The sequence below is a fragment of the Corvus hawaiiensis genome, chromosome 3 (assembly GCF_020740725.1).
Source record: "Corvus hawaiiensis isolate bCorHaw1 chromosome 3, bCorHaw1.pri.cur, whole genome shotgun sequence".
Classification (NCBI taxonomy): Eukaryota; Metazoa; Chordata; class Aves; order Passeriformes; family Corvidae; genus Corvus; species Corvus hawaiiensis.
Genome location: NC_063215.1, coordinates 14,554,309 through 14,578,322, shown reverse-complemented (window position 1 = coordinate 14,578,322; position 24,014 = coordinate 14,554,309). Strand labels below are relative to the sequence as shown.

Below are 24,014 nucleotides of genomic sequence, written 5' to 3'. Positions count from 1 at the left end.
CTCCGTGCCAAAGGGCGGTGGGAGGTGGATGATCTGAGAACAAAGGGGATACTCACGTGAGTTTCTTTTGAACTGTTTGCTTAGGTGCCACCCTGTGTGTGATTTGCCAGGATCGCAATTCTCTCCGCCAAACTGTTGTCCGGCTGGAGCTGGAAGACGAATGGCAGTTCCGGCTGCGGGATGAATTCCAGACTGCCAATTCCAAAGAGGACAGACCACTTTTCTTCCTGACTGGACGACATATTTAATTGAAAAGAGACACATTTCCTGAATGACACAAGGCACGAATTGCCACTATCTCATGAAATTACTTTTGAGAGGTTTTGCTTTCTGAACAGAAACAGGACTGTTTTCTGCTGTTTATTAGAATGATATCTAATCAGGCAGTTTAACATCATATCTACATTGAAGTGACTTTTCTAATTTAATGTTCTGATGGAAGTCATCCCTAATTCCTGATAGAGACACAGAGGGTGGAAAGCATTTTGTGTCAGAAGAGGGGTCAATGAGTGCACTTCTTCTGTGACAAAGAAGACCACATGCAAGTTCATAATGAAAAGTTTTAGTAAACTTTTTGTACATTCCAAAAATAGGAAATGTAAATTTAGGAGCAGGTTTTGGTTTACAAGTCTAATGTATCAAAGTTGGCATAGGGCAACAGGAGGTGTTGCAGTTCTGTAGCATACTGCTACTGATTGAGCCAGATAGGCTTTTATGAAGATTTGTAAAGTATAGTTCTTTAATAGTAGGAACTCAGTTGGAGCTTCAATTTTTGGAATAAGTGCCACACTGGGTAGTTTTACCATGCAGGACTGTTGGAGTAAAAGCATAATTATATGTCCAGTTTTATTAGCGTAAGGAGGAGAGTTAACAATGATGGTAAAATGAGATCTAAACATTTAAACCTGAAACTGATATTAACTTGAATAACTGAAGGCATCAAATGGTGGGACTGACCTGCAAGTGATTTATTTCATTTAGAACAGTGATGTTTTGTGACTGAATTGTAGACTGGCTGTAGACTTCAAGCTGAGCCAAGTGCACTCAGGAAAGCAGATGAGATGGTTCTAAAACACTCCCAATACACTTTCTGGGGATATTTTCTTGCCAAGGTGCTTCAAAGGAGTGAGAAAATGGAGATTACATTGCTGAGAAATTCAGGTGAAAATCTAAAACCATGTTCTAAAATGGCACCGGGCATTGTGATATTTCATATGCTCTAAATGTGGAATCAGTGGTCACTGTCTTTGTCTTGGTGTTTGGAAATGCTGTCTAAGTTGCAAACTTCCTGTTTGTCTTTATAGAATCAGTGCTAACATCACTCAGTCAAGGTGTAGGAAAGATGAGTATAGACATTGTCAGAGGCCATCTAATATTTGGGCAGACCTTTCTTGATGGATACACCAATGGGGGGGATCATTGTCTTTATACAGATGAAATGCTTTTAGGTGGCTGAGTCTGTTACAGTACTGGCCTTGAAACACAGACATTGGTAAGACTATGCCAAAGAGCTAATTTATGTTATTTTACAGAGAAAATGTAAGTTCTGTGAGTTGTGAATTCTGTAAGAGATGTGGATTGCTATCTACAAGGCAACTGCTAGCAGTCAATGCGCTTCTATATTTCATTGTTCTTGTTTCAGAGTGAGAATTCACTTTAAGTTTTGTGAAGGAAGGTGAGCATTGTCCTATGTAAATAATATTAACTGTTCAGTTTTCACCAGTTGATTAGTTAATTTAAACTTTTTTTAAGGAAGTGTGACATTTATATCTAATCCATCCTTTATAAATAAAGTTCATGCTGCATGAACATGTGTCTTGGTGATGTACTTGACCAACAAGTACACACATCTTTGTAGTGGAAAAAAACAAAGGAGAAGTGTTGACTGAAAGGAGTTAATATAATTAAGGAATGACCTGAACTGATCAAGAGAAAATACAGTACTACTTAATGGCCTATGACACAACACAGCCTCAAAGGTATAAGAGTTTTGAGAGAACTCAGATCTAAAGACAGTGGGTGAAATTTCCTTTTCTGTAACCAAATATTTAAACAATTTATACCAAGTGTCCATTAATTTTTTCTGTGTTTTAGATCTGAGATTTGCTTTGTCAGTCTTTAGACATCCATTTTCTCCAAGAAACTAAAAAAGGCCTAAAGTACAAAATAAAAAAAAAAAAAAAAAAAAAATCACATCCTTTCTTAACATCCTCTTTTGCCACAAAGTCTTCAAAACTTTGACAAAATACAGCCGGTAGTTACCTGAAGCCATCACACTCCTGAGTGTTGTTCCAGGTTAACCTTTTTCTCCATGAGTTACCTACACACTGTGTCCTGTCTGCAGGATAGGAGTCCCAGGGCCTGGCCTCAGCAGACCTGTGTGTACTGTGTGACCAAGTGCAACCATTCTCTAGCATGGACTATATATATGAGCAATTGTATGTGATGAAACTTGCATGCACAGGCCATTGTCTGGAGCGCATCCTGTAATAAGACCAGATATGCCCTTACTCTGTGACCAAAATGCAGGTACTTCCTGTCACGCTGTGGGTGCAACTATGCACCCACATGGTAGAAAAACACAGCATTTTGCTCACAGGATGCCAGAAAATGATGGTGGATGACTCAGGGAGAGACACCCTCCAGAGCTCCATCCAGAAGTTTCTTCATCCCTGACCTAGCTTACAAGCTAAGACCCCCTAGAGAGTAAGTGCTTATGGAGTGGTCAATGTAGGATTTGTGTCCACCTGGGACTCTGAGGTGATAAAGCAATACAGATAAATAACAATGATAAATTAAAGCAAATCTGTTTGGGTGGGACTGGCATCCTGTGCTGCAACTCTTGGTACTGTAGTTCTTTACCATACACGCATATGTAGGGCTAGGAACCCAGGTCCCAGCTCCACACTTCTCTTGTCTTTTTTTTGTGACAAGGAATTACTGGCTTTCAGTCTTAGTGATCTTTGTGAGAAAGCTTGGCCCATACCCATTATGCACACAAATCTTTTATTTCCTTTCTGTCTTTGGATGTGGCAAGAAAGCAGAGCTCTCCATCCCATGGATTCACTTGATAATGTGATAGCAAACAAAATTTTATAGCCTCTGCCTTCTTCTCTAGCACCTTCCATGCTTTCTGGTTTAGTCATCCACCATTATCACCTGCAGATAGTAGTATTAGCATGTTCTGAATCGTGTGTCAGAGACTGAAGTAGTTTATGATTCAGCTTCTGCAAAAGACAGAGTCCAAATATAAAGTTATTGGAAAGGTGACATTATTTTCCTTCTTACCATCCTCTCTTCTCTATTAAAGCACTCTTCACAAGCATTTAAGCACTAATGTCTGGTATCTAATTACTAGAGGATATAAGGGATTTCATCCCTCCCTAGCAAGTGCCTCCTGTTGTGGTGGTAGGGAATGTACTGATCTCAGCTCCCACTCTGCATCTAAAAGCAGTTGCTAAACATTGCTTGTGAGGGGGTTGCTTCTCAAAGGCTTTTTCTGTGACACTCTGTGGTGAAAGGTGTCACTCACACAAAGAGGTATAATAAACCCAAAGGAGGGTGAGCTCTACAGGGTAGAAAATGAAGAGCAAGTGAAATGAGGGCTATGAACAGAGCCAGCAGCATGGAAGAAGCCGAGGGCAAGTAGAGCTCCTGGCTGATTAGGAGGTGTTTGCAGGGGCACAAGGACCCTGGGCAGGGACTGTGTGCAGTGTGAAAGAATCTGGATTTCCATGGCAGTTGCAATTCATGTGGGTGTCATGAGCACCCAGCTCAACAGGACCCCCCATCTGCCACGGGCTGCTGGTCTGGTCTGGCTGTGGGGGTGAGTGAGGATTGCGAGACATCACTCCTTCCTGGGATCCATTCCCCAGCCACTACCACAGTGCCTGTGGCAGAAATGACTGTGCCAGAGCTGTTTCTCAGGGTGGTAAAGAATTGCAATTATTGTAACCCCAACCTCTGCTTGCATCCTTCTGCCATGCATGGCTTGCCCAGAGAGCACAGCCCTGCACACTGCTGGGCAACCATAGCCCCAGGCACAGCCCCTCACCACACTACACCACACACCACACCCAGCTGCCATGCTGCCTTTCCACCCTCCCACCACAGTCCTCCTCTCCCACATCGTCCCCTCAGCAACCAGTCTTAATATTTCATCAGCTACCACTGAAATATGGTGGATATATTGATGTGGAAAAAATCCATATTCTTCCCTTTTTCCTACTTCCTTAAGGGTACAGCTCTTCAATGAAAAGTAAAACTAGTCCCATACATCCTCTCTGCCTGTTGACTGTCTTCTGTCTCTTATCCTTGCTCCAGTCTATACCTGAATAAATACTCAGTGGTTTTGGTAGTTTAAAAATGTTTTTATAACATTTCCAGTCTTGTTTTGACAGCTCCCAAAATAACCATTGATAATTGTGAGGACACAATTCTGGCAGTTTTGAGGTAATAGTCCAAATGCTGACATTGCCCACTGCTGACTTATTATTTGGCAAGGAAGTGATGGGGTGTCAGTGATATAACAGTGAGACTGTGATGTGAGAAAAAGACATTGGGAATCAACTGCCATGATTTTAAGAAAGAACTCATAAAGCAGTTTCATACATAAATGTGGTTTTGATTAAAATCCTCAAGGAAACAGAAATTTTTGATTTAGATTTACATAGTAATATAAACAGAAGGAAATTTCTCCACACTTGTTACATGACCAATGTGTTGACTATGCACTTAAACCCTGAACATACTATGGAGTATAATTCTGTCTGTGTGAGCTGTGGTGCTGTGGAAAATAATGACTGGCACCATTAACAGTACCTAACCAAAATTCTTTATACTCAGAGACAACAGGACTGACAGGAAAGTGGGTTTTTACTTGTTACTACCTATCAGGACAATGAACAGCTTGGAGAGCAGATAGCACCTCAGAGGTTATTGCAGTAATCACGGGGTTGATTCTGCATCATAAGATACATTTTCATATGTAGGCTTTTGCAAACACACAGAACCTTTTCTTTTATGTTGATAGTGTGATTTCTCTCTACTAGACCTTAAATTATTCTTGTAAATACTGTTAATTTATCAGCCATAAATCTCAAAGTTCTCTCCCAGACAAGATAGCACCTGTACTGAGGCAGGCTGCCAGCTCTGTGTACCCTTCTGAAGTCCCCCACTAGAATCATGTTTGGTCTGAATATGCAGCATCTTGAACTTTACCTCTGCAGGAGTTGCAAAACAGGAGAGTTATGACTTAGCATCTCTGTTAGGTAGATTTTATTTTTACTTTCTCAATATAGCTTTCTTAATATACAGGGTACCATAAATTGTTTATGAGACAAAAACCTTTACAGAAAGAAAATAGAGAGAGCAGCTCCATAAGCTTTGTCCATGGAAACTACTGTAATGTGAAAAGACTGGAGAAAGTTAAACTATTTTAGGAGAGTGATGCTGTCTCAGTACAGTAGAGTTGTGATTGTATTTAAAAATATCTTAAATTAATCTTTCAGTTGAAAAATTACTATATTAAAAATAAGATGACTGTTATCAGTTCAGCAAAATAAAGTTCACATAGAGGCTACCATGAGCTAATATTTCTGCATTTAAATATTTTGGAGTGATTACAATTTTTTTTCCTTCTCATGATACAGCACTTGCAAATGCTGTTTATAAAAAGAAATTGGCTCCTCTTTAACCTGTGTCATGTATTGAAATCACAGGACACTGTTTAAAACTGGCATCAAAACTTCTGTTTATACTTAATAATTATCCAGTGAAACTTGTTGCTAGAGGATCTCACAGAGGGTATGGACTGAGCAGGAATCTAAAAACTGATGTGAAGCCTACATGAACTGTGAGTCTGACAACATTCTCTGTGAATGCTGTATCAGCTACTGTTCCACATTTGTCTTTGGTTGAAAACACCAACTGGGGAAGTAGCAACAAAGTTGTGAAGTCCTGAGAGTGTGAAAATGGGAAGGGAGTGAGGGAGAAGCAGCTGCTGGGGTTGTTGGGGAACACTGGGAAGAAGGCAAAGAAACTGTGGCCTGGCTGTGTGGGTGTGACAGCAAGGAGGTGGGGTGGGAAGCAGGTTGTGGGGATGGGAACCTTGGGAAAAGTCTGGGAAACATTGTCATAATTTATGAAAGTTATAGAGAAAGGTCCTTTGACATCTAGTTATTATTCCATTTATGGGTATATTGATCAGAAGTGTTTGGTGATGGTCACCCTTGGACATGGATACTGGATGCATTGATCTAGAAACAGCAGCCACTGGATACATTGATGTTGCACAGGAGAAATGACCACACTTATTAGTGCCTCCTGGTGAAAGCAGAAAGATCCTGAAATCGGATGGCATAGAAAATGACAAAGGCTTCAGGAATACAGTGTGCTGGGAGAGATGCACACCCACTTCTTGAAGAATTTGAAAAATAAACATTATGCAGCATATTAAGATGATTCAAATACTATTTCTGATAGATTGTTATGCTTACCCATCACAGCTTGAAAGAAAATTTATCAGAAGAAATGGGTGGGACAGTGGAAAATTACTCCAACAAACAGTGGTTCCTATCTTTTAAATTTGGTGAATAGACCTTTCAGCAGGGGCAGGAATGCCATTGAAATTCATTAGGAGTGGCATTTCCCTGTTTATCTGAAATGAGAAGAATTGTATTGGATTTCCTTCCCCAAAATTGTTCCAGAAAGAAAATGTGATCTGTCAGATAGCTAATAAATGGGTTTCAGTCTTAACACTTGGTGTACAACAGAAACAAGTAACTTGAGCATCTTCGTAACTTAAGTGCTGCACTATTTTCTCTTGGAAGAGTTTCCCAACAGCTTGAGGGTGACTTGGATATTGAGCCACTTCAGATTCAGAGTTTCAAATGTGAACCATGAAAGAGTCTAAGTAAGCGTGGTTCTTTTGATTATTAGATCTCTTCCAGATGCCTTCCACATCAGTGTCCTGTGATCCTAAGACACCCATCAGGTGGAAAGTCAGTCCATCAGGGACTGGCTGCAGTGAGCCAGAGTGCCAGGGTTTCAGGAGCAGGAGCAGGTCAGAACCAGCAGCAGGAGGCTGTGTGACAGTGCCAGAGCAATATTGAGGGAGCCCAGCAGAATCCCATAGGCCCAGTGAGTAACTGGAATGAGCTGAGAGTGGGTTGCCTGCATCCAGTGCTTGTCCTGTGATACAAACTGGCATTTCCTTTGCCATGTCAGGCATTCAGAGCAGTTTGGCAGCTGTGTTAGTTTTGGTTGATACATGGGAATAACACTCGTTCCCAATACTCCCAAAGCTTAAAGGCAACGCCATGCAGCAGTGAACTTAACTCTCAGCTGGAATGCCATAGCTCTTCCTGAGACCCCAAAATAAATTGTTCTAGGAACATATTTCAGACTTTAAAAAGTCCTACATGTTATATTTTGGGATAAGGAGGGTGACAGAGGCAAGCACAGCTGATGCTGATGCTGCTGTTGAAAACAACACACTGTCCAGCCATGGCCTGTGATACCCTAATCCTCCAGCTGACAATGCCTGGTGGGCTGCCAGCTGTCACAGAGGGCTGTCACTTTCTAGTCCTCTCTATCTTTACATGCTGCCTACTTAGTGACACTCACAGTGGTGAGAGACCACATGCTCTACTCAATGCCGTATTTCCAGAGTTTTCTTTTTCCATCAATTGATTATTTTCCTACTTGCTGAATTTGCATATAGCCTAAGGTTAAACATAAAGCATAGCTGGGCATATTGGTTCATTTGGTAACTGTTATCAGCTCATAGGTAATGCGAGGACTCTCCTGCAGTGGGGTGCTACAAATAGCCCATTTCATTATGTAACAGTGGAAAGATTTAGAAGCCTTTGCCCATAGTCAGACATGCAACAGAAGCGTTCAGGGGTTTTGATAGCAACTTTATTTCACCAGCTACTGCAGCCAGATGCCTTATAAGCAGAGGAATGATAAATAATAAAATTCAAGCCACAGGTTTTGAATTTGAAAGTGTATCATAGCTGTGAGTTAGTGGTCAGTTTGAACACAAAATCTCAGGCTGGATCTTGGTGGCAAGGCTGCCATTCCTGCCAGCTGCCAGAAGTGATTTCAAGATGCTGGACTCAGCTGTCCCCTCAGACAGAGACAGAAGTCTCATAGCATTCAGGACAAGTTTATCTGGTGTTACATAGTGAGTGATCTGTATGGATCTGTGTGGATTCTACCAAACTAGGCACAAACAGAAGACCAAAAGGAACAGATGGAAATGAAAATGGTCCTCTTTCAAATGTTATTGCACAGAGGAACAGGAAAGATGTGCTGCCTTCTCACTCATACAGTTATGGTTGTGGAGTTGTGCAGCTGTGCAGAAAGGCAGAATTAGATTTTGGCATTAGGAAACCATCTTGAAAAAAAACCTAATCTATTAAAATCCATACAAAAATGATTAATGATGGTAATAAAATGTTGGAAGTAAAAATTCCTTGTATTCTGTTCCTGGAACTTATAACTCAGTAAACTGTCTGACCATAAAATCTTATATGAATGTAAGGATACCAGCTGTTTGGAAGTGAATTCGTGTTTTTCAGAGTCAAATTTTTCACTGAACCTTTTGACTGAACTAGAGCACTTGAGGAGTCAGTTGCAAGGAAACTGTGATCTGGTTTACTGAGCTCAGATTTCTTGCTGTGACTGTGCTTCCAAGAACTTCGGCAGGTAAAATTAGCAAGAACATGATCGCTGGGAAATTATATTCTCTGGAGCTTTGTTGTCTACAGCTAAAATCTGAAGGCAGCTTTTTTGTATATGGCAGAAACCAAGAGTGGCTTTAGTGGTGTATGTGAAGAACAGGGGAAAACTACCAGCTCAGGATGTCGTCTGAGGAGGAAGACCATCCAGAGACCCCCACAGGCTCCCCTTGGTCTTGGGTAAGAGACTGTGCCCTAAGGTGGCATAAAGAACACTTAAAGCTTTAGAAAAACGTAACAAACTGTGCTGTGTGACCCTCAATAGTACTGACTATCCAGCAGCATTTTTTATCTCCTGATGAAGTCTGTGTTTCATCAATGGTTAGGTTGCCTCTTCTTGTTCAGCCTGGGGACTTTTAAAAAAAGAATTGAACGGGGAAGCTTCTTTTGCTTCTCCTGTGTATGTCAGGTTCTATAAGGAAACCTGACTGATTCTGTACTGTCTGCTTTGCTGTCTTACTGGCTGGGCAAAGCTACCCTGTTGAAAGGTAGCTTTTAGGTATAACAGAGGGAAAAGGATGTAAAGAACAGTGTTAACATTTGCTCTGGAGGTCTGCATTAAAAAAAGAGCCAGTGAAATACAGAAATGTCTTGCCATTTTTTCTCAGTAAGACTGAAGATGCCTTAATGAACTAAAATCTGCACTGATGCCCCCCTAGTAGTGGCTACATGGTCCTGTGTTTTAAGGTTTGGGCTGATGCCTAATGCCACTGGAGAGGATGTGGGTCAGCACAGGTTTCTGGCAGAAAGATAGAGGATGAATTCCCTCTGAAGGGGCTTTGGGTAGAAATAGGAACAGCTCTACTGAATCGTCTGGCAATTTGTTAAGTTTCAGGGAATGGCAGGATGGGTTACAACCAAGGCTTTCAAGTACTTTTTAAAAAGCATTAAAGTGGTTAAAAAACCAATTATATGCTTTGAAATTAATATTTATGGTTTCATTTATGGCTTTCATATCTTTTTATAGACACGCACATCTATGATTTTTCAGGAAATGACAGTATTTGAAATGGTTTCTAAATGTTTGTGGTCAGGCATGAATGTGTGTGATATGTCAAGAACTGATATGTCCTGCAGGTACCCAAGGTATCTGAGACTTTTGCTTTTTGAAGGTAGAATGCATAGAATAAATTGGTTTAGCTGATGATGGGAACATTGATTTAAAGAAGTCTCATCATTAGAGGAACATGCAGGGAGGGTGAAAATGAGCACCAGTTGTTCTCACTATCAAGACACAGCTTTCCTGGTATTTGTGTGTTGGTAGATGTCTATTTTTGATGGATAGGAAGAGAGTTTATAGGTGTTGATTTCTAAATGAAACATAGGTGGCAACTTTCTATTTCCACTGAAAATTCCCTACAGACTGAGCAGAACGGAGGCTGGGTGGGGAGAGATGAGACTGATTAGCTCACTGATGGTTGGAGTACTAAGGAACATCTAAACTACAGTCAATATAAACCAAACCAAGTAGGAACAAGAAGTCAGGGATATTTTTTTCTTTAAACTTCAAATGTCAGTGAATTCCTGGCTATCAGCTTTATTAAAAGTTAAGATATCCTACACAACATTTTAATTATTGCTTTTGTATGATGTGCACTTAAGCTTTAGTTTCCTTCTAGAAATTTCCGTCACATATAAGTCTCTTAAATTGCCAAGGGAAGTCACAGATCCCACTGCTCCTTTGAACAATCTGTTTTGCAGTGAATGTGTAAGTTTCATTACAAGTTAAATAAACAGTGTTATTTGGCATATAAAGAATATCAGATTTCTAGAAATAGATGTGCTAAAGATAATTTGAAACTGTTGCTATTAGCCTTTAGGAGCTGCTGACTCTCAGCTTCTGCTGACAACATCAGAAAAGAAGAACCATTTACCTCTGTAGATTTACTGAAGTGGTTCTGCTTATCACTATGTTGTGGACTAGTGAGAAAATTTTGCTCCTTGGAGAGGATCGCAGAATTTATATTTGAGAATATTAAAAGCTCATCATAGCGAGCTCCTTGATAAAAAGATTCCCTAGGTATGAAAATAAAAACATATGAGCCCCAGACTTTGAAATGTAGCATGTGATTAAAAACTTACATGCTTCCAGAAGCAAAAATTTGTTTTTGTAAGCATTTAGACTTCAAACTTCCTCTGATTTATCATGATGTTGCAAGAGGAACAGACAAATATGATGTCATACAGACATTTGCTTTCCATAGGCTTATGAATGAGATTGTGCACTTATGTTCTTTCCAGAAGAAGAATAAATAAAAAATAACAAATAAATTAATCATCACTGAGAGAAGCTGATATAACATGGGGGGATGGTGGTACTTTAATTTAAACACAAGTACACTTAAACTTGAAACAGAAATTGTGATTGTCAATATGATGACGTGAGGTTTCAATAGAAAACTGTGACTCACCTGTTTTTTTGGGAATGGGGCTGTTTGGAAGGGAGGACTCTGCCCTAACCTTCTGTGACCTGAAGCCTAGGTTGCTGCCAGACTATTTCAGTTATGCTATCCTTAAGTATTTGCCTTTCTAAATCTCCTGTGAAAGCAGGATAAATCCTCTACAGTTGTTACAGTGCACTGATATAATTTTGCCCAGATACTGCAAAGATGGATATCTCTTGCACTAGTTTAGCCTATATCTAAACTGGGGAGAGGCTTCTGTGTGTGCCAGTGCTCCCTCATGTTCCCTCATGTTCCCTCATGTAGGGGAGACCCCATTTCACCACTCTGAATAGCTTTGGGAAGGACAGGGTAATGCATCTCCTCACTGAAAGCACTGTGCTGGCAATGTCCCCACACTGCACCTTGCAAAGGTGGAACGAGGTGACATCTGAGGTGCTGAGAAGTTCATGATGTTCTTCTTGTTTATGAAAGAGGGGTAGAAGACAAGCTTGGGGGAACGGTCTGGCTGTGAGGGAGGCACCAAATGTGTCAGGGTAGTGCCACGGTTTTTGACAAGATTGGTTCTTTCCTCCTTCCCTCCTCCCACTGCTGCAAACCCCTCAGTGATAGATTCTACCAACCTGAAAACAGTGACAGTGTCTGCAAGCACCTGACAAGCCGGGCCATGCACTACTGGTGAGGAACTTGTACCAGCCTCACCACTGGCACAGGGCTGGCACTGGGAACCACATTTGAGCCTGTTTGCCAAATGAGATGGGCTGGGGGAGCTGGAGGGAGCAGCACCATTCCTGCAATCACCTGTGCCTCCCTGAAACCACGCTCGCCCTGGTCTCGGTGTCGGACACTGCTGCACTGTGGGGTGGCCCTGTTTCCTCTGCTCTGCTGGGGTGACACAGCAAGGTGCTGGAGCCACTGCTGCTTATGCCCTCAAAACACCAGACAGCCCAGACAGGACATAAATACCAACAGCAGCAAAGGGGTGCTGTGGTCATGGTAGCCATGTGCTGGGCACAGAAATCCGATTTCCCATTTTGTGACCAGGACAGGCACAAATGCGGGATGTGGTGGCAGCTGGGCTTGTGTTACAGGCTGCTGGTGGCAGCCAGATTTGAGGGCTGTGGAGCTTCTCTTTCAACTCAATATTGCCCAAAACAGCCACTGGTTGGTCACGTGTGAGATACGTTTCTGCTACTCCAGCCTGGGGCAAAGAGCAGTCAGATTCAGCAGGGTGACGGATCATCTCAGATGGAGACACGGTGCTTGGCCTGACCTGTCCCTGGCATCCCTGGGCATGGCTGCCCTCCTGCTGTGTTCCCCCAGCAGCCACAGCAGCTGAGCCATGGAGGGATTTTCTGAATTACGCTTTGCTGTGGGCATTGAAAACCACTCACATATTTAATAAAAAATCCCTAGCACTACCCCCCTGCCAAAACTCCCCCCCCCGCCACAATGGAGAACAGGGAATATTAAGAATATTATTTAAAATATCCCTGAACTCTCCACATGGTGGTGTTTCTTTAAATTTGGCCTCATAAAGTTTGTTGGTTTTGGTTTTTAACCTGGTAACTAATAAAATACTGCGGGCTGTGTAGCTTAGCTCACAGATGCTGTCAATGCTGGTCACATTTAATTACAGAAATATCTAGGAGGGACATTAAAAGGGCTCAGCCACCCTCCTCATTACCAAATCTTAGAGCACCACTGGGCCTGTCAAAACAAAGCAGACATCAAGGACAACTGTGCAAATTCCTGCATCAAATACAAACTTCCTATACTGCCCTAGGCAAAATTCAGGTTTTATTTGCTAGTGTTTCAAATTATTAGGTAGGTGTGCTCTAAGATCTCTGCTTGAGACCTTCATGTTCAGAAGAATTTCTACAACTTTTACCCATACCACAAGGAGCATCTGTAAAAATATTCCCTGAGCCACTTGCACAGGCAAATTGAACAGGCACGCTTGAAAATTGTAACCTTCACTTTCCTCCTGCACATATCATTTTTAGGTTCATTTAACCTGAATCTTTTGTTGTGTTTTGAGATCCTTTGGGAGAAGCCTTCCAGAAATACAACACCTTGCTGCAGTTGCCATCTGCTGCCAGTGCTGCTGCTGCAGTTGATGCTGCCATGGGAGAGGGATTGGTTGGCTCCTCAGGGCAAGTTTCTACTATTCTCTTTCCAGTCCCAGCCCAAACCACTGGTCATTGATAAAGCACTGGCATTTCTCTGGGGCTGCAGGCAGTCCTGGATTTACCAAATTCCAGTGGGGGTAACAATTTAAATAGCATCAATCCCTTTGGAAAGCTAAGAACTGTATGTCTCTCACTGTGAGACTTGTACTGCACTAAACAGCTGTCCTGCATAAGCCAGAAAGAGCAAGGAGGGCCAGAGGCTGCTCTCACCCCACCAAAGCTGTGCTGGCTCAGAGCAGCAGAGGCAGAGCCCATTTGCCCGGGGACTGCAGTCCAGCACTTCACAGCAAGGACACGCACAGCTGCTTTGACAGCAGGGCTGTTCCCAGCTGTCCCTGCAGATGTCAATGCTCTGGGCTCCGGGACTGCTCCATCCCAGGGACCTTTGCCGGGGAAGGATCTCTCCCACGGGGCCTGATTCCGCCCCTGCTGTCTGACCTGCGGCTGATCTGTACCCCTTGGCGCACAGGGATCAACTATCGCCCTATGCACAGGGGCCGCTGTGGGCTTTCCTTCTGTTTTATTTTGGCGGCTTTTTTGCAGCCATCTCCTGAGCAGACTCCAGACTTTTCAGGGGCAGGAGCATCTTTCCCCCGCAGTGGCCTTACCCTGCTGTGTCCGGCAGGCTGGCAGCGGCAGCCGGGGGAGCAGGTGCTGCCTCCTTGCAGCTCCTTGCTCCCATTTTGGAGGGCACCTTCAGAGAGTGGAGGATGCATTTTTGCAAGGGTAAATAAGTCTCAGCGGAGACTTATCACCACAGATCTGCTTTCCTCCAGCATCAAGCACCTGTGCTGCCTTCTCACCTACTGAAAAACAAACCGTAAGTTGAACCCAGACCTGACCCTTGCTTGTGGTTCACTCTTTGGGGAGCTGACTGCAGGCCAAGTCCTTTTGCATTTTATTTAGGGCAGGTTGTGGGAGGTCAGCGATCATTCTGTATCTGGAGATCATGTCTCAGAGAGCCTGCCCTGTCTTAATTTAGATCTGAATGTTCAGCTTGGTCTATGGGGACGAAAGGCATTGAGGGCCATGAGAGTGGCTGTCAGCTGCTTCATCCCCCAGCTCCTGTCACCTCCACTGCCTTTGCACCATAACCTTAATTTGCACAATAAGTATTGTTTTAATAACACTTATTTATCTTATGCTGCATCAATGCAAGCAGAGTCTTAACCTCTCTGTTTCTCCTACTCTTTGAAGTGGTCTGTGACAACTCAGTCTCACCTGGAGCAGGAGTTTGCACCTTGTCAAGGCCACAGTCCAAAGACTGGTCAGCCCAGGGATGAGATTCAGCAGCTCCAACCGAGCAGCTAGACAAAACCTACTGAGGTCTGGACTGCAAGTGTAAAACACTCTGAAAAGTGGAACACGTAAGAAAAACCCAATCCAAACAGGCAGAAAGCACAAACACATCTCCAAGAACCAGAGCTGTCTAAAACCTGAGATCTTTGAAAGCAGTGATACATATTTGTTTCCTGCTACTGGCTTTTAGATGTCTACATTTAAAAATTTATCAAGCTCTTACCAGTCATGGCAAAGGTTAAAACTCCTTTCAATTTAAAGTCCCCCATCTCTGGGGGACTTTTCAGAAAAAGCTTCCTGAAAAGCAGCAAAAGTCTGACACTTCCACTGCATCTTCCCAAAGAGCTTCTGTTCCAAATCAATGAGCAGGCAAGGGCTGGCCTGTCATCAACTGAACATTTCCCACTGACATCACCCAGGGAGCCATGAGGCTATGGGTTCCATACCAGGGTGTGCAAAAAAAGGGACCATTGTGTTGGCACCTCAGAATGTGTCCCCTCTATTTTTAATGTGCACAAGCTGGGGAGATTATTGAAAAGCCTGCATGGCAAAATGGTTCAGGAAATGAAGAACTGTCTTCTACTTTGCTTGAAATTATGTATTTGGGGGTGGGGAGCGTGTTGAGGAAATAGGACCAAATGATCTTGTGGATCTCATTGCTTTTACAGAGTTAGAAATAATTTAGAAATTGCAAATGGAGCTGCATATGGCTAGAGGGCTAGAGACAGGTGTGAGAATGATCATGGGAGCAGAAAGCAAAGCTGTGCTTGCCTGTGGAGTGAAGGAGCAATGAGAAGAGAAGGACATGTTTTACTCAAAGCCTTGTGTGTGGCCATCCTGTCAGGGCACACTGCCTCCAGCTGCTCCACAGTCCCAGTTCAAATGCACTGTGTATTAGAACTGAGGTGAATGCCACCTGGGACTGCAGTTCCTGAAATCAAGAATGGAAGTAATCCCATACCACCCTCAGAATCAATTTTGTCTCTTTTGGTACAGTAGCCACACTCACAGGAAAATCAGACACTAACTTTATGAGAATTTACCTGTATAATATCATATATATCAATGCAGAGAGAAAAAGAAGCTCCTGGAACTGTTTCCCCTTTAACCTATGATCTGTATTGTTCCAAATGAAGCTAGTATCTTCTGCTGGACCTTCACCACCATCCCTGAGTTCTTTACACCTGTGCTGCTGCCTGCTGGTGCTGTACTGGGGTGGTTTCCCTGCAAAGCTGACAGCAAAGGAGAACCTCTGCTCGGCTTTACAGAGCCTCTTTGTGTTCTGTCTGGTAGGGATGAATTTTGTGGGCTTCAATGGGAGTTTTGTTCAGGTTAAGCTTCCTGGGACCCTGCCATGGTGCTCAGGGACAGGAGGCAAAAGCCTGTTTATCCCTCAGTAGGTACCATTTAGAAGTTACAGCTCTTTAAATCTTCAACAAGTACCAAGCTATGATTTTTATCTTTACAGTCCCTCAGGAAGTTCATCATCAAAACCACAGACCACAGCACAAACAGGCAATCATTTACTCAAACACAGCAGGTACCGTATTACCAGCACTCTTACCAGGCAGTGGAGACATGCCCATTCACAATAAATTCTTCATCCTCCATTCAGAAAAGCCAAAAAGAAAATACCTGATGGAGGTATTTATGTGTTTTCCATTTTGTCTTGCCCTCTTTTCCTTTTTTCCCTTCTGTCTTCTGAATTTCACAAAAGCATTGGTCTGATCTTGTAGAAATGCTGGTTTTGTGGCTTTGCAGAGAAATGCTCTGCTATAATGGATGAGCAAATTGTACTTAGCCCAACAGAGATGGGGACCAAGGAATTGTGTGGCTGCTCCCAAGCAAGGGAGGCTAGGAAGCAGCCCCCTTTCATGAAAGCCTGAGTCAACATGGAAAAAGACTGCAAAAGGAGTGACTAAACACTGGCAGCTAGTCTAAAAAATATTTTTTTTATTCAGGCTCATTCTCCCTCTGAGGTGAATTGTATCAATCATCTAAAGAAGACTGCTCAGAGGAGTAAGGTTGCAGAATTAGTCTAGAAATGAATCCAGTGCACAGAGTATTGCTACTTTTCTTTTCTCCTTCTTTACTCCTTCAGTAGTAAATCCAGGAACCTGGAGCCTTTGAACCAAGTGGCAGGCATCTGATCCATGGATCAGGTGAATAGTTTGTGCATATTCTTCTTTTAAATGCAGAGCCAGTAATGTATTTGCTTAGCAACACAGAGAGAAAATATGGTCTTTTTCATTCTAACCCAATCCTATAGCTGTCGTTTCAATTAATTGATTCATTAATGTTATTGTGTTCCAGGCCAAAACAGTCACATCGCAAAACTTTGTAATAAGGAAAAAAATTAGTGAGAATAAAGTGTTCCATAAAGGTTGTTTGCTAAAATATCCTCAAGTCCTTCTGGGCTACAAAAAATCCTAAAATGAAATAAATATTTTCCAATGAATTTTCATGGAAAAAGTGGCAAGCCCCAGTTGTGCTCCCTCCTGCTTTTGCAGAAGTTATATTGCTGCCAAAAGGCTTTTGAAGTGAGGGATTTTTAAATCAGAAGTGCCCTCCAGTGGTCCCACATATTATTTTTGGCTGACACCTGATATTTATCTTCCCCTTCTTAGAAATGAGGCCATGTGATATTTAACAGCTTGTAGCCAGTACAACCAATTAAATTTGGATGTACCCTTTAAAAAAAAGGTCAGTTATTCTGGATGTATCCTTATACTGAGATATTTTGTATACCTGCTAACCAGTTTGAAAGCTTTTAATTTATTCACTTTTAATTTTTTTCATCTCAGGAGTGTTTTTTCCTGCATTGTGCTGGGGTATAAGGCAGCATTCTCTCTGCTCACCCTCTGCACATGGCACATCTTTGGCTCTAACACCATCCATATTGCAATCTGCTACAGGATGGAGGTGACCTTTTAAAAGCAAATGATATATGTTCAGGCAACTCAAGGGTAATTTTTACTTACACAGGCAATTAGGAATTCTGCATAACTTTGCTAATAAAATCATTAATTTTCCTTTAAAATCTGGAAATTATGATGGATTACCCTACCCTTTTCTAAGTATTTTAGAATCCCATGGATGGACTCATAACTTCTTGGATATTTTAAGGCAGAGAAACATCAGGGAGAGGTGTAAATCTAGGCTTTGTGGGATTTCCATCTCAGTAAATATCTCTGAGCAATCCCTAGAATTCAAGGATTTTCTTTCATTATAAATTTCTGAGCCTCTCCACTCTGCCAGTTTTGCTTAGAGGTTTTTATGAGTCAAAGGCATCTGAGGGGCAGCGTTGTTTCAGAGAGACACTTTGGAAATTCAGTGGAAATATACTCTTTAATAATTAAATAATTTGAAACAAATATTTTATTTGAAAACTTCTGCAAAACAACAGTTCACTTAATCTGTTTTAGCCTTATTAAAAAAACCCCAGAAAACAACAACAAAAAAAAACCAGATTAAACTTGAAAGAGAGTTTCCCCAATAGGTATTTAAATGTCCTTCATCTTTATTTCCTTAGCTAAATTGGATTCACTGTCCAAATCCTGGTGCTTTTGTAAGGTCAGTGGAAATGGAACAGTCATTGCAACTGAGCTAACTTAAAGCAATTAACAGACATGACCTTTGATAAAAAAAAAATTGGGTTCTCCTAAATCCCTTCTCCTGGAAATTTAATGGTGTGTGTGCAACAGAGGCCAAAACTTGAATATAAGTCAGGGAAGACTTGACTCTCAGCTAAGACTGAGAAATGAGCTGTGGCTCTTGGCCTGGTCAATGCAGTGCTGGCCCGAGACAGGATGACAAAGCTATTTTCCCTCACACTGTTGGATGAGTTTCAATAACCCTCTGCAACTTTCTCAGCTGCTCCATCTGTTGAAAGGGGATTATGTTAATAACACCTTTTGCAATGTACTGTGACATTCATCGGGCTGTGCTGTCTGTGAGCAGGGTAACACAGTTAATAAACAGAGTACAAACACAATAATACTTTTCTTCCTCTTCTGTGTAAAAAAGTAACAATAAGTGAAAGAAGTTTAAATGAAAGAAGATGTTAGCCCTATTTTTCATCTCATTTCTCTCCTGCTTCCCTCCAGCACCTGTATTAGACTTGTAAAGGACGAGCCTGTGAAGATGGGCACAGACCATTTTTGCAGCAACACATGTGGATATAAATCATGCTAGAAAGTTTGTTTTGCTCCAAATCAATACACTTTCTCTCTTTTTCCCTGCAGGGGAGCAGGTTGTGGATAGTCTGGCCCTAATGGTATAGCTGAGAACAAGTAGTTTCCTTTAACTCTTATTTATTTGACTAGTTCACTAATTTTATATTCTTCCTCCCCTGGTAAGTACTGCATAAATCTCAATAGATCAGGAAATACTACAGAAAACAGAGGTCTGCCAGGACCTGTGAAACAAAAAGAAGATGGATGGTAGAAGGAGCGGCATTTTATCTTGGCATACCTCTGCGACAGACAAAAAGGTGGTTTATTAATAGTGGTTTGGCAGATATACTATACCAACACTTCATGACTGCAAGAAGAAGACCAAAGCAGGTGTCTAATTTCATGCAGGCTGCCTGAGAGGTGGCAGGTTATTGCACCAGGAGAGGCAATGGTCAAGTTTCCTCAGTTTTCTTGGCAGCTCTGGGCAGCTGGGTAGGAGAAGGAAGTTTCTGCAATGGATGTGGAACTACGAAAATGTTCTGGACTAAGAATTAACCCAGTGCTTACTGCAGGATCCAGATACTTCGCTTTTGCATGGGCTGGGTGCTTTTCTTGTAGCCTGTAGGCAGGAAAGGACAAGTAAGCAGCCTGTGGGGATAGATCCATGTTTGGCAGAAAGGCTGGGAAGAGATGGGGGTTAATGGCAAGAGTGAAGCAGAGTTGGAGGGTGAGGTGTTGGGGAGGATGAAGGTTTGGTAAGAAAGTTTCACAGATGCGTAGGCTTGGCAGAAAGATCTCTGAATGTAGAAACTGAGAATGAGATAGAAATGAAAGCAAGTTTTGTTATAGAGTAAAAGATGTTTTGCTGAACCAATGATCACCGAGTAACTGAGAAGGCAAAGGTTGGAGATGAGTTGGAAGGAGATTTTTATGAATAGGACAAAGATATGTGACTACAAACAAAGACATGTTTTTCACCAAGTAAATAAGTCTCAAGAAGAGCATAAGTAAATAGAAAACATGTTTTTACCAAAAAGAGAGCTATTGCAGGCAAACAAGAAATGTCGATGTAGCAAGAAGAAAAGAAGTCTAAGCATTTTCCACTGAAGGTTAAATTGTAACTTACCTACTCTTGTGATTGGATAATAACGACTATAATATGGTAATGGTAGTAGCTATGATAGGCTATAGGCAAATGTAAAGGTATTGTATATGGTGCTTATTGGTTGTTATGTGTTAAGATACTCTGCAAAGAAAAGTATAAAATGCTTTGTAACTTGAACAGAAAGGGGTTTCAGGTATGCCTACAAGCTGTAGCTGACAGCTGTAGGGCTGGCTCTGGATACCCACTCCCTGAAATGCTGTAACTTCGCCTATGCAATAAACAGCTTTCCAGAGAGCCGCCTGAAGTCCAGACATCCTTCGTAGACACTTCTCCTATGGGGACGCCGGCTGATGGGGAAAAGGTTTCCCTTCCACACAGCACCCATGTAAGCTGTAGGCAAGAGCTGGGCTGCTTCCAGCCCAGTAATGCTTTCCCTTAGCTTTTGGCAGGAGCTGGAAGGAGCCTTTGCCCTCCACTGAGGAGGGCTGCCAAAAGCCAGAGGCATTAGACTCTAGCCCTTCCTCACATAGTGCTTGGGGAAGAAACCTTAATCTCAGCCACTCCAGGGATTCCCACAGGTTCCATGGGGCTCCCACCTCCTGTTTTCCTGTGGATTCATTTGATCTCCACCCACAGTGGAGAAAAAATAGGATGCTGCAGGTTTGTTACCTCATTTCAGTGAAAAGAGAGGGTTTGTTTGAATCCCCTGAAAGATTTGTTTCTACAGTCTAAAGGCAACAATCCTGTTGGAGTAGCTCAGTCCTTGGAATTGTCTCTATCTCTCCACTGTCTACAGAGGGAACTGTGAGCTCGCTTGGGCTTCCTCTAAAGTTTGGGAAGATGCTACTCACTAGGAATCTGCACAACATTTACACATGGGAGAGGCAGTTCCTCAATTTAACTGGCTTGTCTTAGTTCACAGCTATTGAACAGTGGTCTTATTTGCTTGGTAATGCCAGTAGTTTATTTTCTACTTTGTAAATCCTCAGACAAGCACTCCAGAAACCAGGCTGGAGCAGACATACCTCCTGACTACTTGCTGGCCTCGTGGTAGATGTGCAGCATGTTCCTGACCCTGCCATATATGTCAAACAAACTCTTCAGCTCATCCTACACTACCTATGCGAATGATGACTTGTTCCTCACTATATTAATAAAGTTGGTGGCAAGTAGCAGAGAGTGAATGTCTGCCCAGACTTTTGAATGCTAAGATTTGGGGAAATTTCACTTAAATTAGGGAGGATTTCACAAAAGAGGCATCTTGTCACAACCTTTTCATTTTGTCCCTGTACAGCATGTGACAGTGAGCCCCAACTGAAGCTTCAAAACACTGCTGAAGGCCAGCAAACAGCAGTATAGAATGTGATTCTTAGTGCATCTTCTTTTTCTTTATAAACTCTAGGAAAATTTAAAACTTTATAAACTCTGGGATAATTTAATATTGCAACAAAGGAAGCTCTTTTGACTTCTAAACTGATTTTCAGTGTGTATATGCACTTGTTTCCACTTTTTCCACTGGCCATGAGAGTTTTGCTGAAGAGAAATTGACTTTGATGGAAGCAGTATGCTCTAGGTGAGGTAAAAAAGCAGATCTATCCTGTGGGAAAAAAGGGTGGAAAATGTAACGGAAAAAGAATAGCAGGCAGTTATGAAAATCATCTTTCCAAGACAGGTCAGAGGTACATTTAGAGAAAAAAGGCTGTATTTAAATGCTCTATGTCATGCCATGCTAAGGAAGCTTAAATGGATCGTGCCCTAACAGTGCTACAGTCCCTGTTGATTAGAAAGGGAATCCAGGCGCATAACCATCTTTGTTAAGAATATCTAAGGGAAAAGGAGAAGCCCCAGGATCTGATCCCACTTAAAAAAGGTGACCTTGAAGTTAAGGGGAACTATTCTCTCTTCTTAAAGTCAGACAGGTACATCTGGGCTGAGTATAGTGGGATTCTGTCCTGGGTTGCAGTATATTCTATTACCATCCTCATGAGCTGTTGAAACCAGGAGCGGCAGTGTTTCCTTGCCTCTCCCCCCCTACCTCGGACTATCTTTCTGTTAATGGCCCATCATTGTCCTGCTGCATGACTCAGAGATAACTCCCTCCGGACTATCTTCTGTTAATGAGCCTAATCAACACCTGGCCTCATGACTCATCATCCCATTGTGAGATGTTCCACCCAGAGGGAGGAACCAAGCATTCCACCCTGGATATAATCTGAGATTCTGAACAGCAGAGACAACCTTTCCACTGGATTCCCAGAGGACCGGAGCTACACAGCCACCACTGGACCTTCTGAGGAAGAGCAGACCCTTTCTACAGGATCACTGCTTCAGGAGGACTGCAGCCACCATTCTACCAGACTGCTACCACCACCCTGACTAACAGGGTGTCAGGTTGTACCTTGACTCTGTCAGTTTAACCCAGTGTTTTCTGCCCTTTTTTTTTTTTTTTTTCCTTTTATTTCCCCATTAAATTGTTATTCTGACTTGGTGTCTCCCACTAGTTTGTTTTCAAACTAGTACATATTCTTACATTAAATATCTTTGGATTGGATACCATGGAGACTCCAAATCCACTAACAAATCTCACTAACACAAGCACTATCCAGACCAGAGGAAGGATATCTTTCTACTCAACTAATGCCATGTAATGAAGACTGTGACCTGGGTGAAAAAGGCTCTGAAAATATAAAGCCTTGTGTTGCCACCTTAAGCGAAATAAGAACAGCTGGACCTAGGTGCTCGCCCTCCACAGGAATCCCTTCACATAGGAATAATTACATTATGGGCATTGCATAATGAAGTGAAAACAAGGAAATATGCAAGAGCCTGCTACAGTAAACAGATTATTTCTTGACTACTTAAGCTGTGAAGTTAGTTTAAAAATTAATCCCACCAGTCTGGAGTATCAGGAGGTGTTAATTTCTTACAGAACCGTCAACAATCCTTCATCCACTGAAGTCAGGAGTACCTTTAAAGTCCAAAGTAGTCAATAAAATACTATTCACAAAATGGAGCTTTGAATGTTCCCTTGATTTTACTTCTGGGAAAATCATTCTGGTGTAGGTAACAGAAACAGCACTTGAATCCTCCACTGACATGGGTGGATCTCTGATGGCCTTGGCTATGTTGGTGGATACTGGGGGAGGTTTGTGGTGGAGGTCTTGTAACCGGTCTCTCCATATTGTTCTTAAACAATAAATGCAGAAAACACAGTCACAATGCATTCCTGAGGGCAGCTGGTTGTGCCCTATGAATCCAGCACTGCTTCACCACCAGCCTAGCTGCAGTGGGGTCTTCATGAGTGTAAAATAAACACCTGGAGTTGCTCTACTCAAGTCAGCCAGTCCTTTGTGGAGCATCCACTGATGACAAACTTCATTCTCTACAGCGTGGGATCTGTAAAGCTTCACCCATAGCACTGCCCTGCCTGGAGAAAAGCTATATGACATTTAACAAAGAGACTGATGGCTCCTGGGCCACTGAGCCTTGTTTAGGCACAATACTGAAGGAAGAAGGAGGAGAGGCAGAGAACTTCTAGAAGTGTGGTATTGTGACATGGTGAAAGAATTTCAAAGCTAATGCCATTAAGTTAGTATTAATTAAAGCCCAGTTAAGCCCAAAGGATTATTAACATTTAAAAAATGTTTCTAAATACTTTCAAAGCTTTCTGTGTAAACAAATACTAAATGTGTACCATAGAAAAAATATGTTCCTGGCCCACTGCATTCTGAGATGCTTCTTTCCAAGAATTTGATTCAAAGACTTCCTCTTGTTCTGTACATGCTGTTTTTCTTCTAGTCAGCAATGTTGCAGCATATATTGATTGGATTTTATGACTGCCTTCTTCCTAGAAATAGTCCTGAACAATGTGTAGCACCAGTGAGAAAAACAAATCGCTTGCAACGAATGAAGAGACATGCTTAGCTTTCCCCTCCTCCTTATTTTCTTGCCCTTCTGGACAAGAGCCAGTAGGGAGCTGCTTCCAAAGTCTATTTATGAACATGTGTTTACTTTTGCATATACTCAGTCTTTACTACGTGTGAGCCATGTGTACTGACACAATGAAGTCAAAAACTTATGAAAATTGAGAAATTCAC

The 24,014-nt window shown here is 42.1% G+C and overlaps 1 protein-coding gene across 2 annotated transcripts in view; it reads left to right on the top strand.

The window, feature by feature from the left end:
* GREB1 (growth regulating estrogen receptor binding 1) overlaps nt 1–1,809 on the top strand; it is a 90,268-nt gene extending 88,459 nt beyond the window's left edge. For both annotated transcript variants that reach the window (XM_048299372.1, XM_048299371.1), the window contains one exon: nt 85–1,809. In XM_048299372.1, the coding sequence (XP_048155329.1) occupies nt 85–248 (164 nt within the window). In that variant the 3' untranslated portion in view covers nt 249–1,809. The remainder of the gene's footprint in view (nt 1–84) is intronic.
* Nucleotides 1,810–24,014: the final 22,205 nt, after the last annotated feature.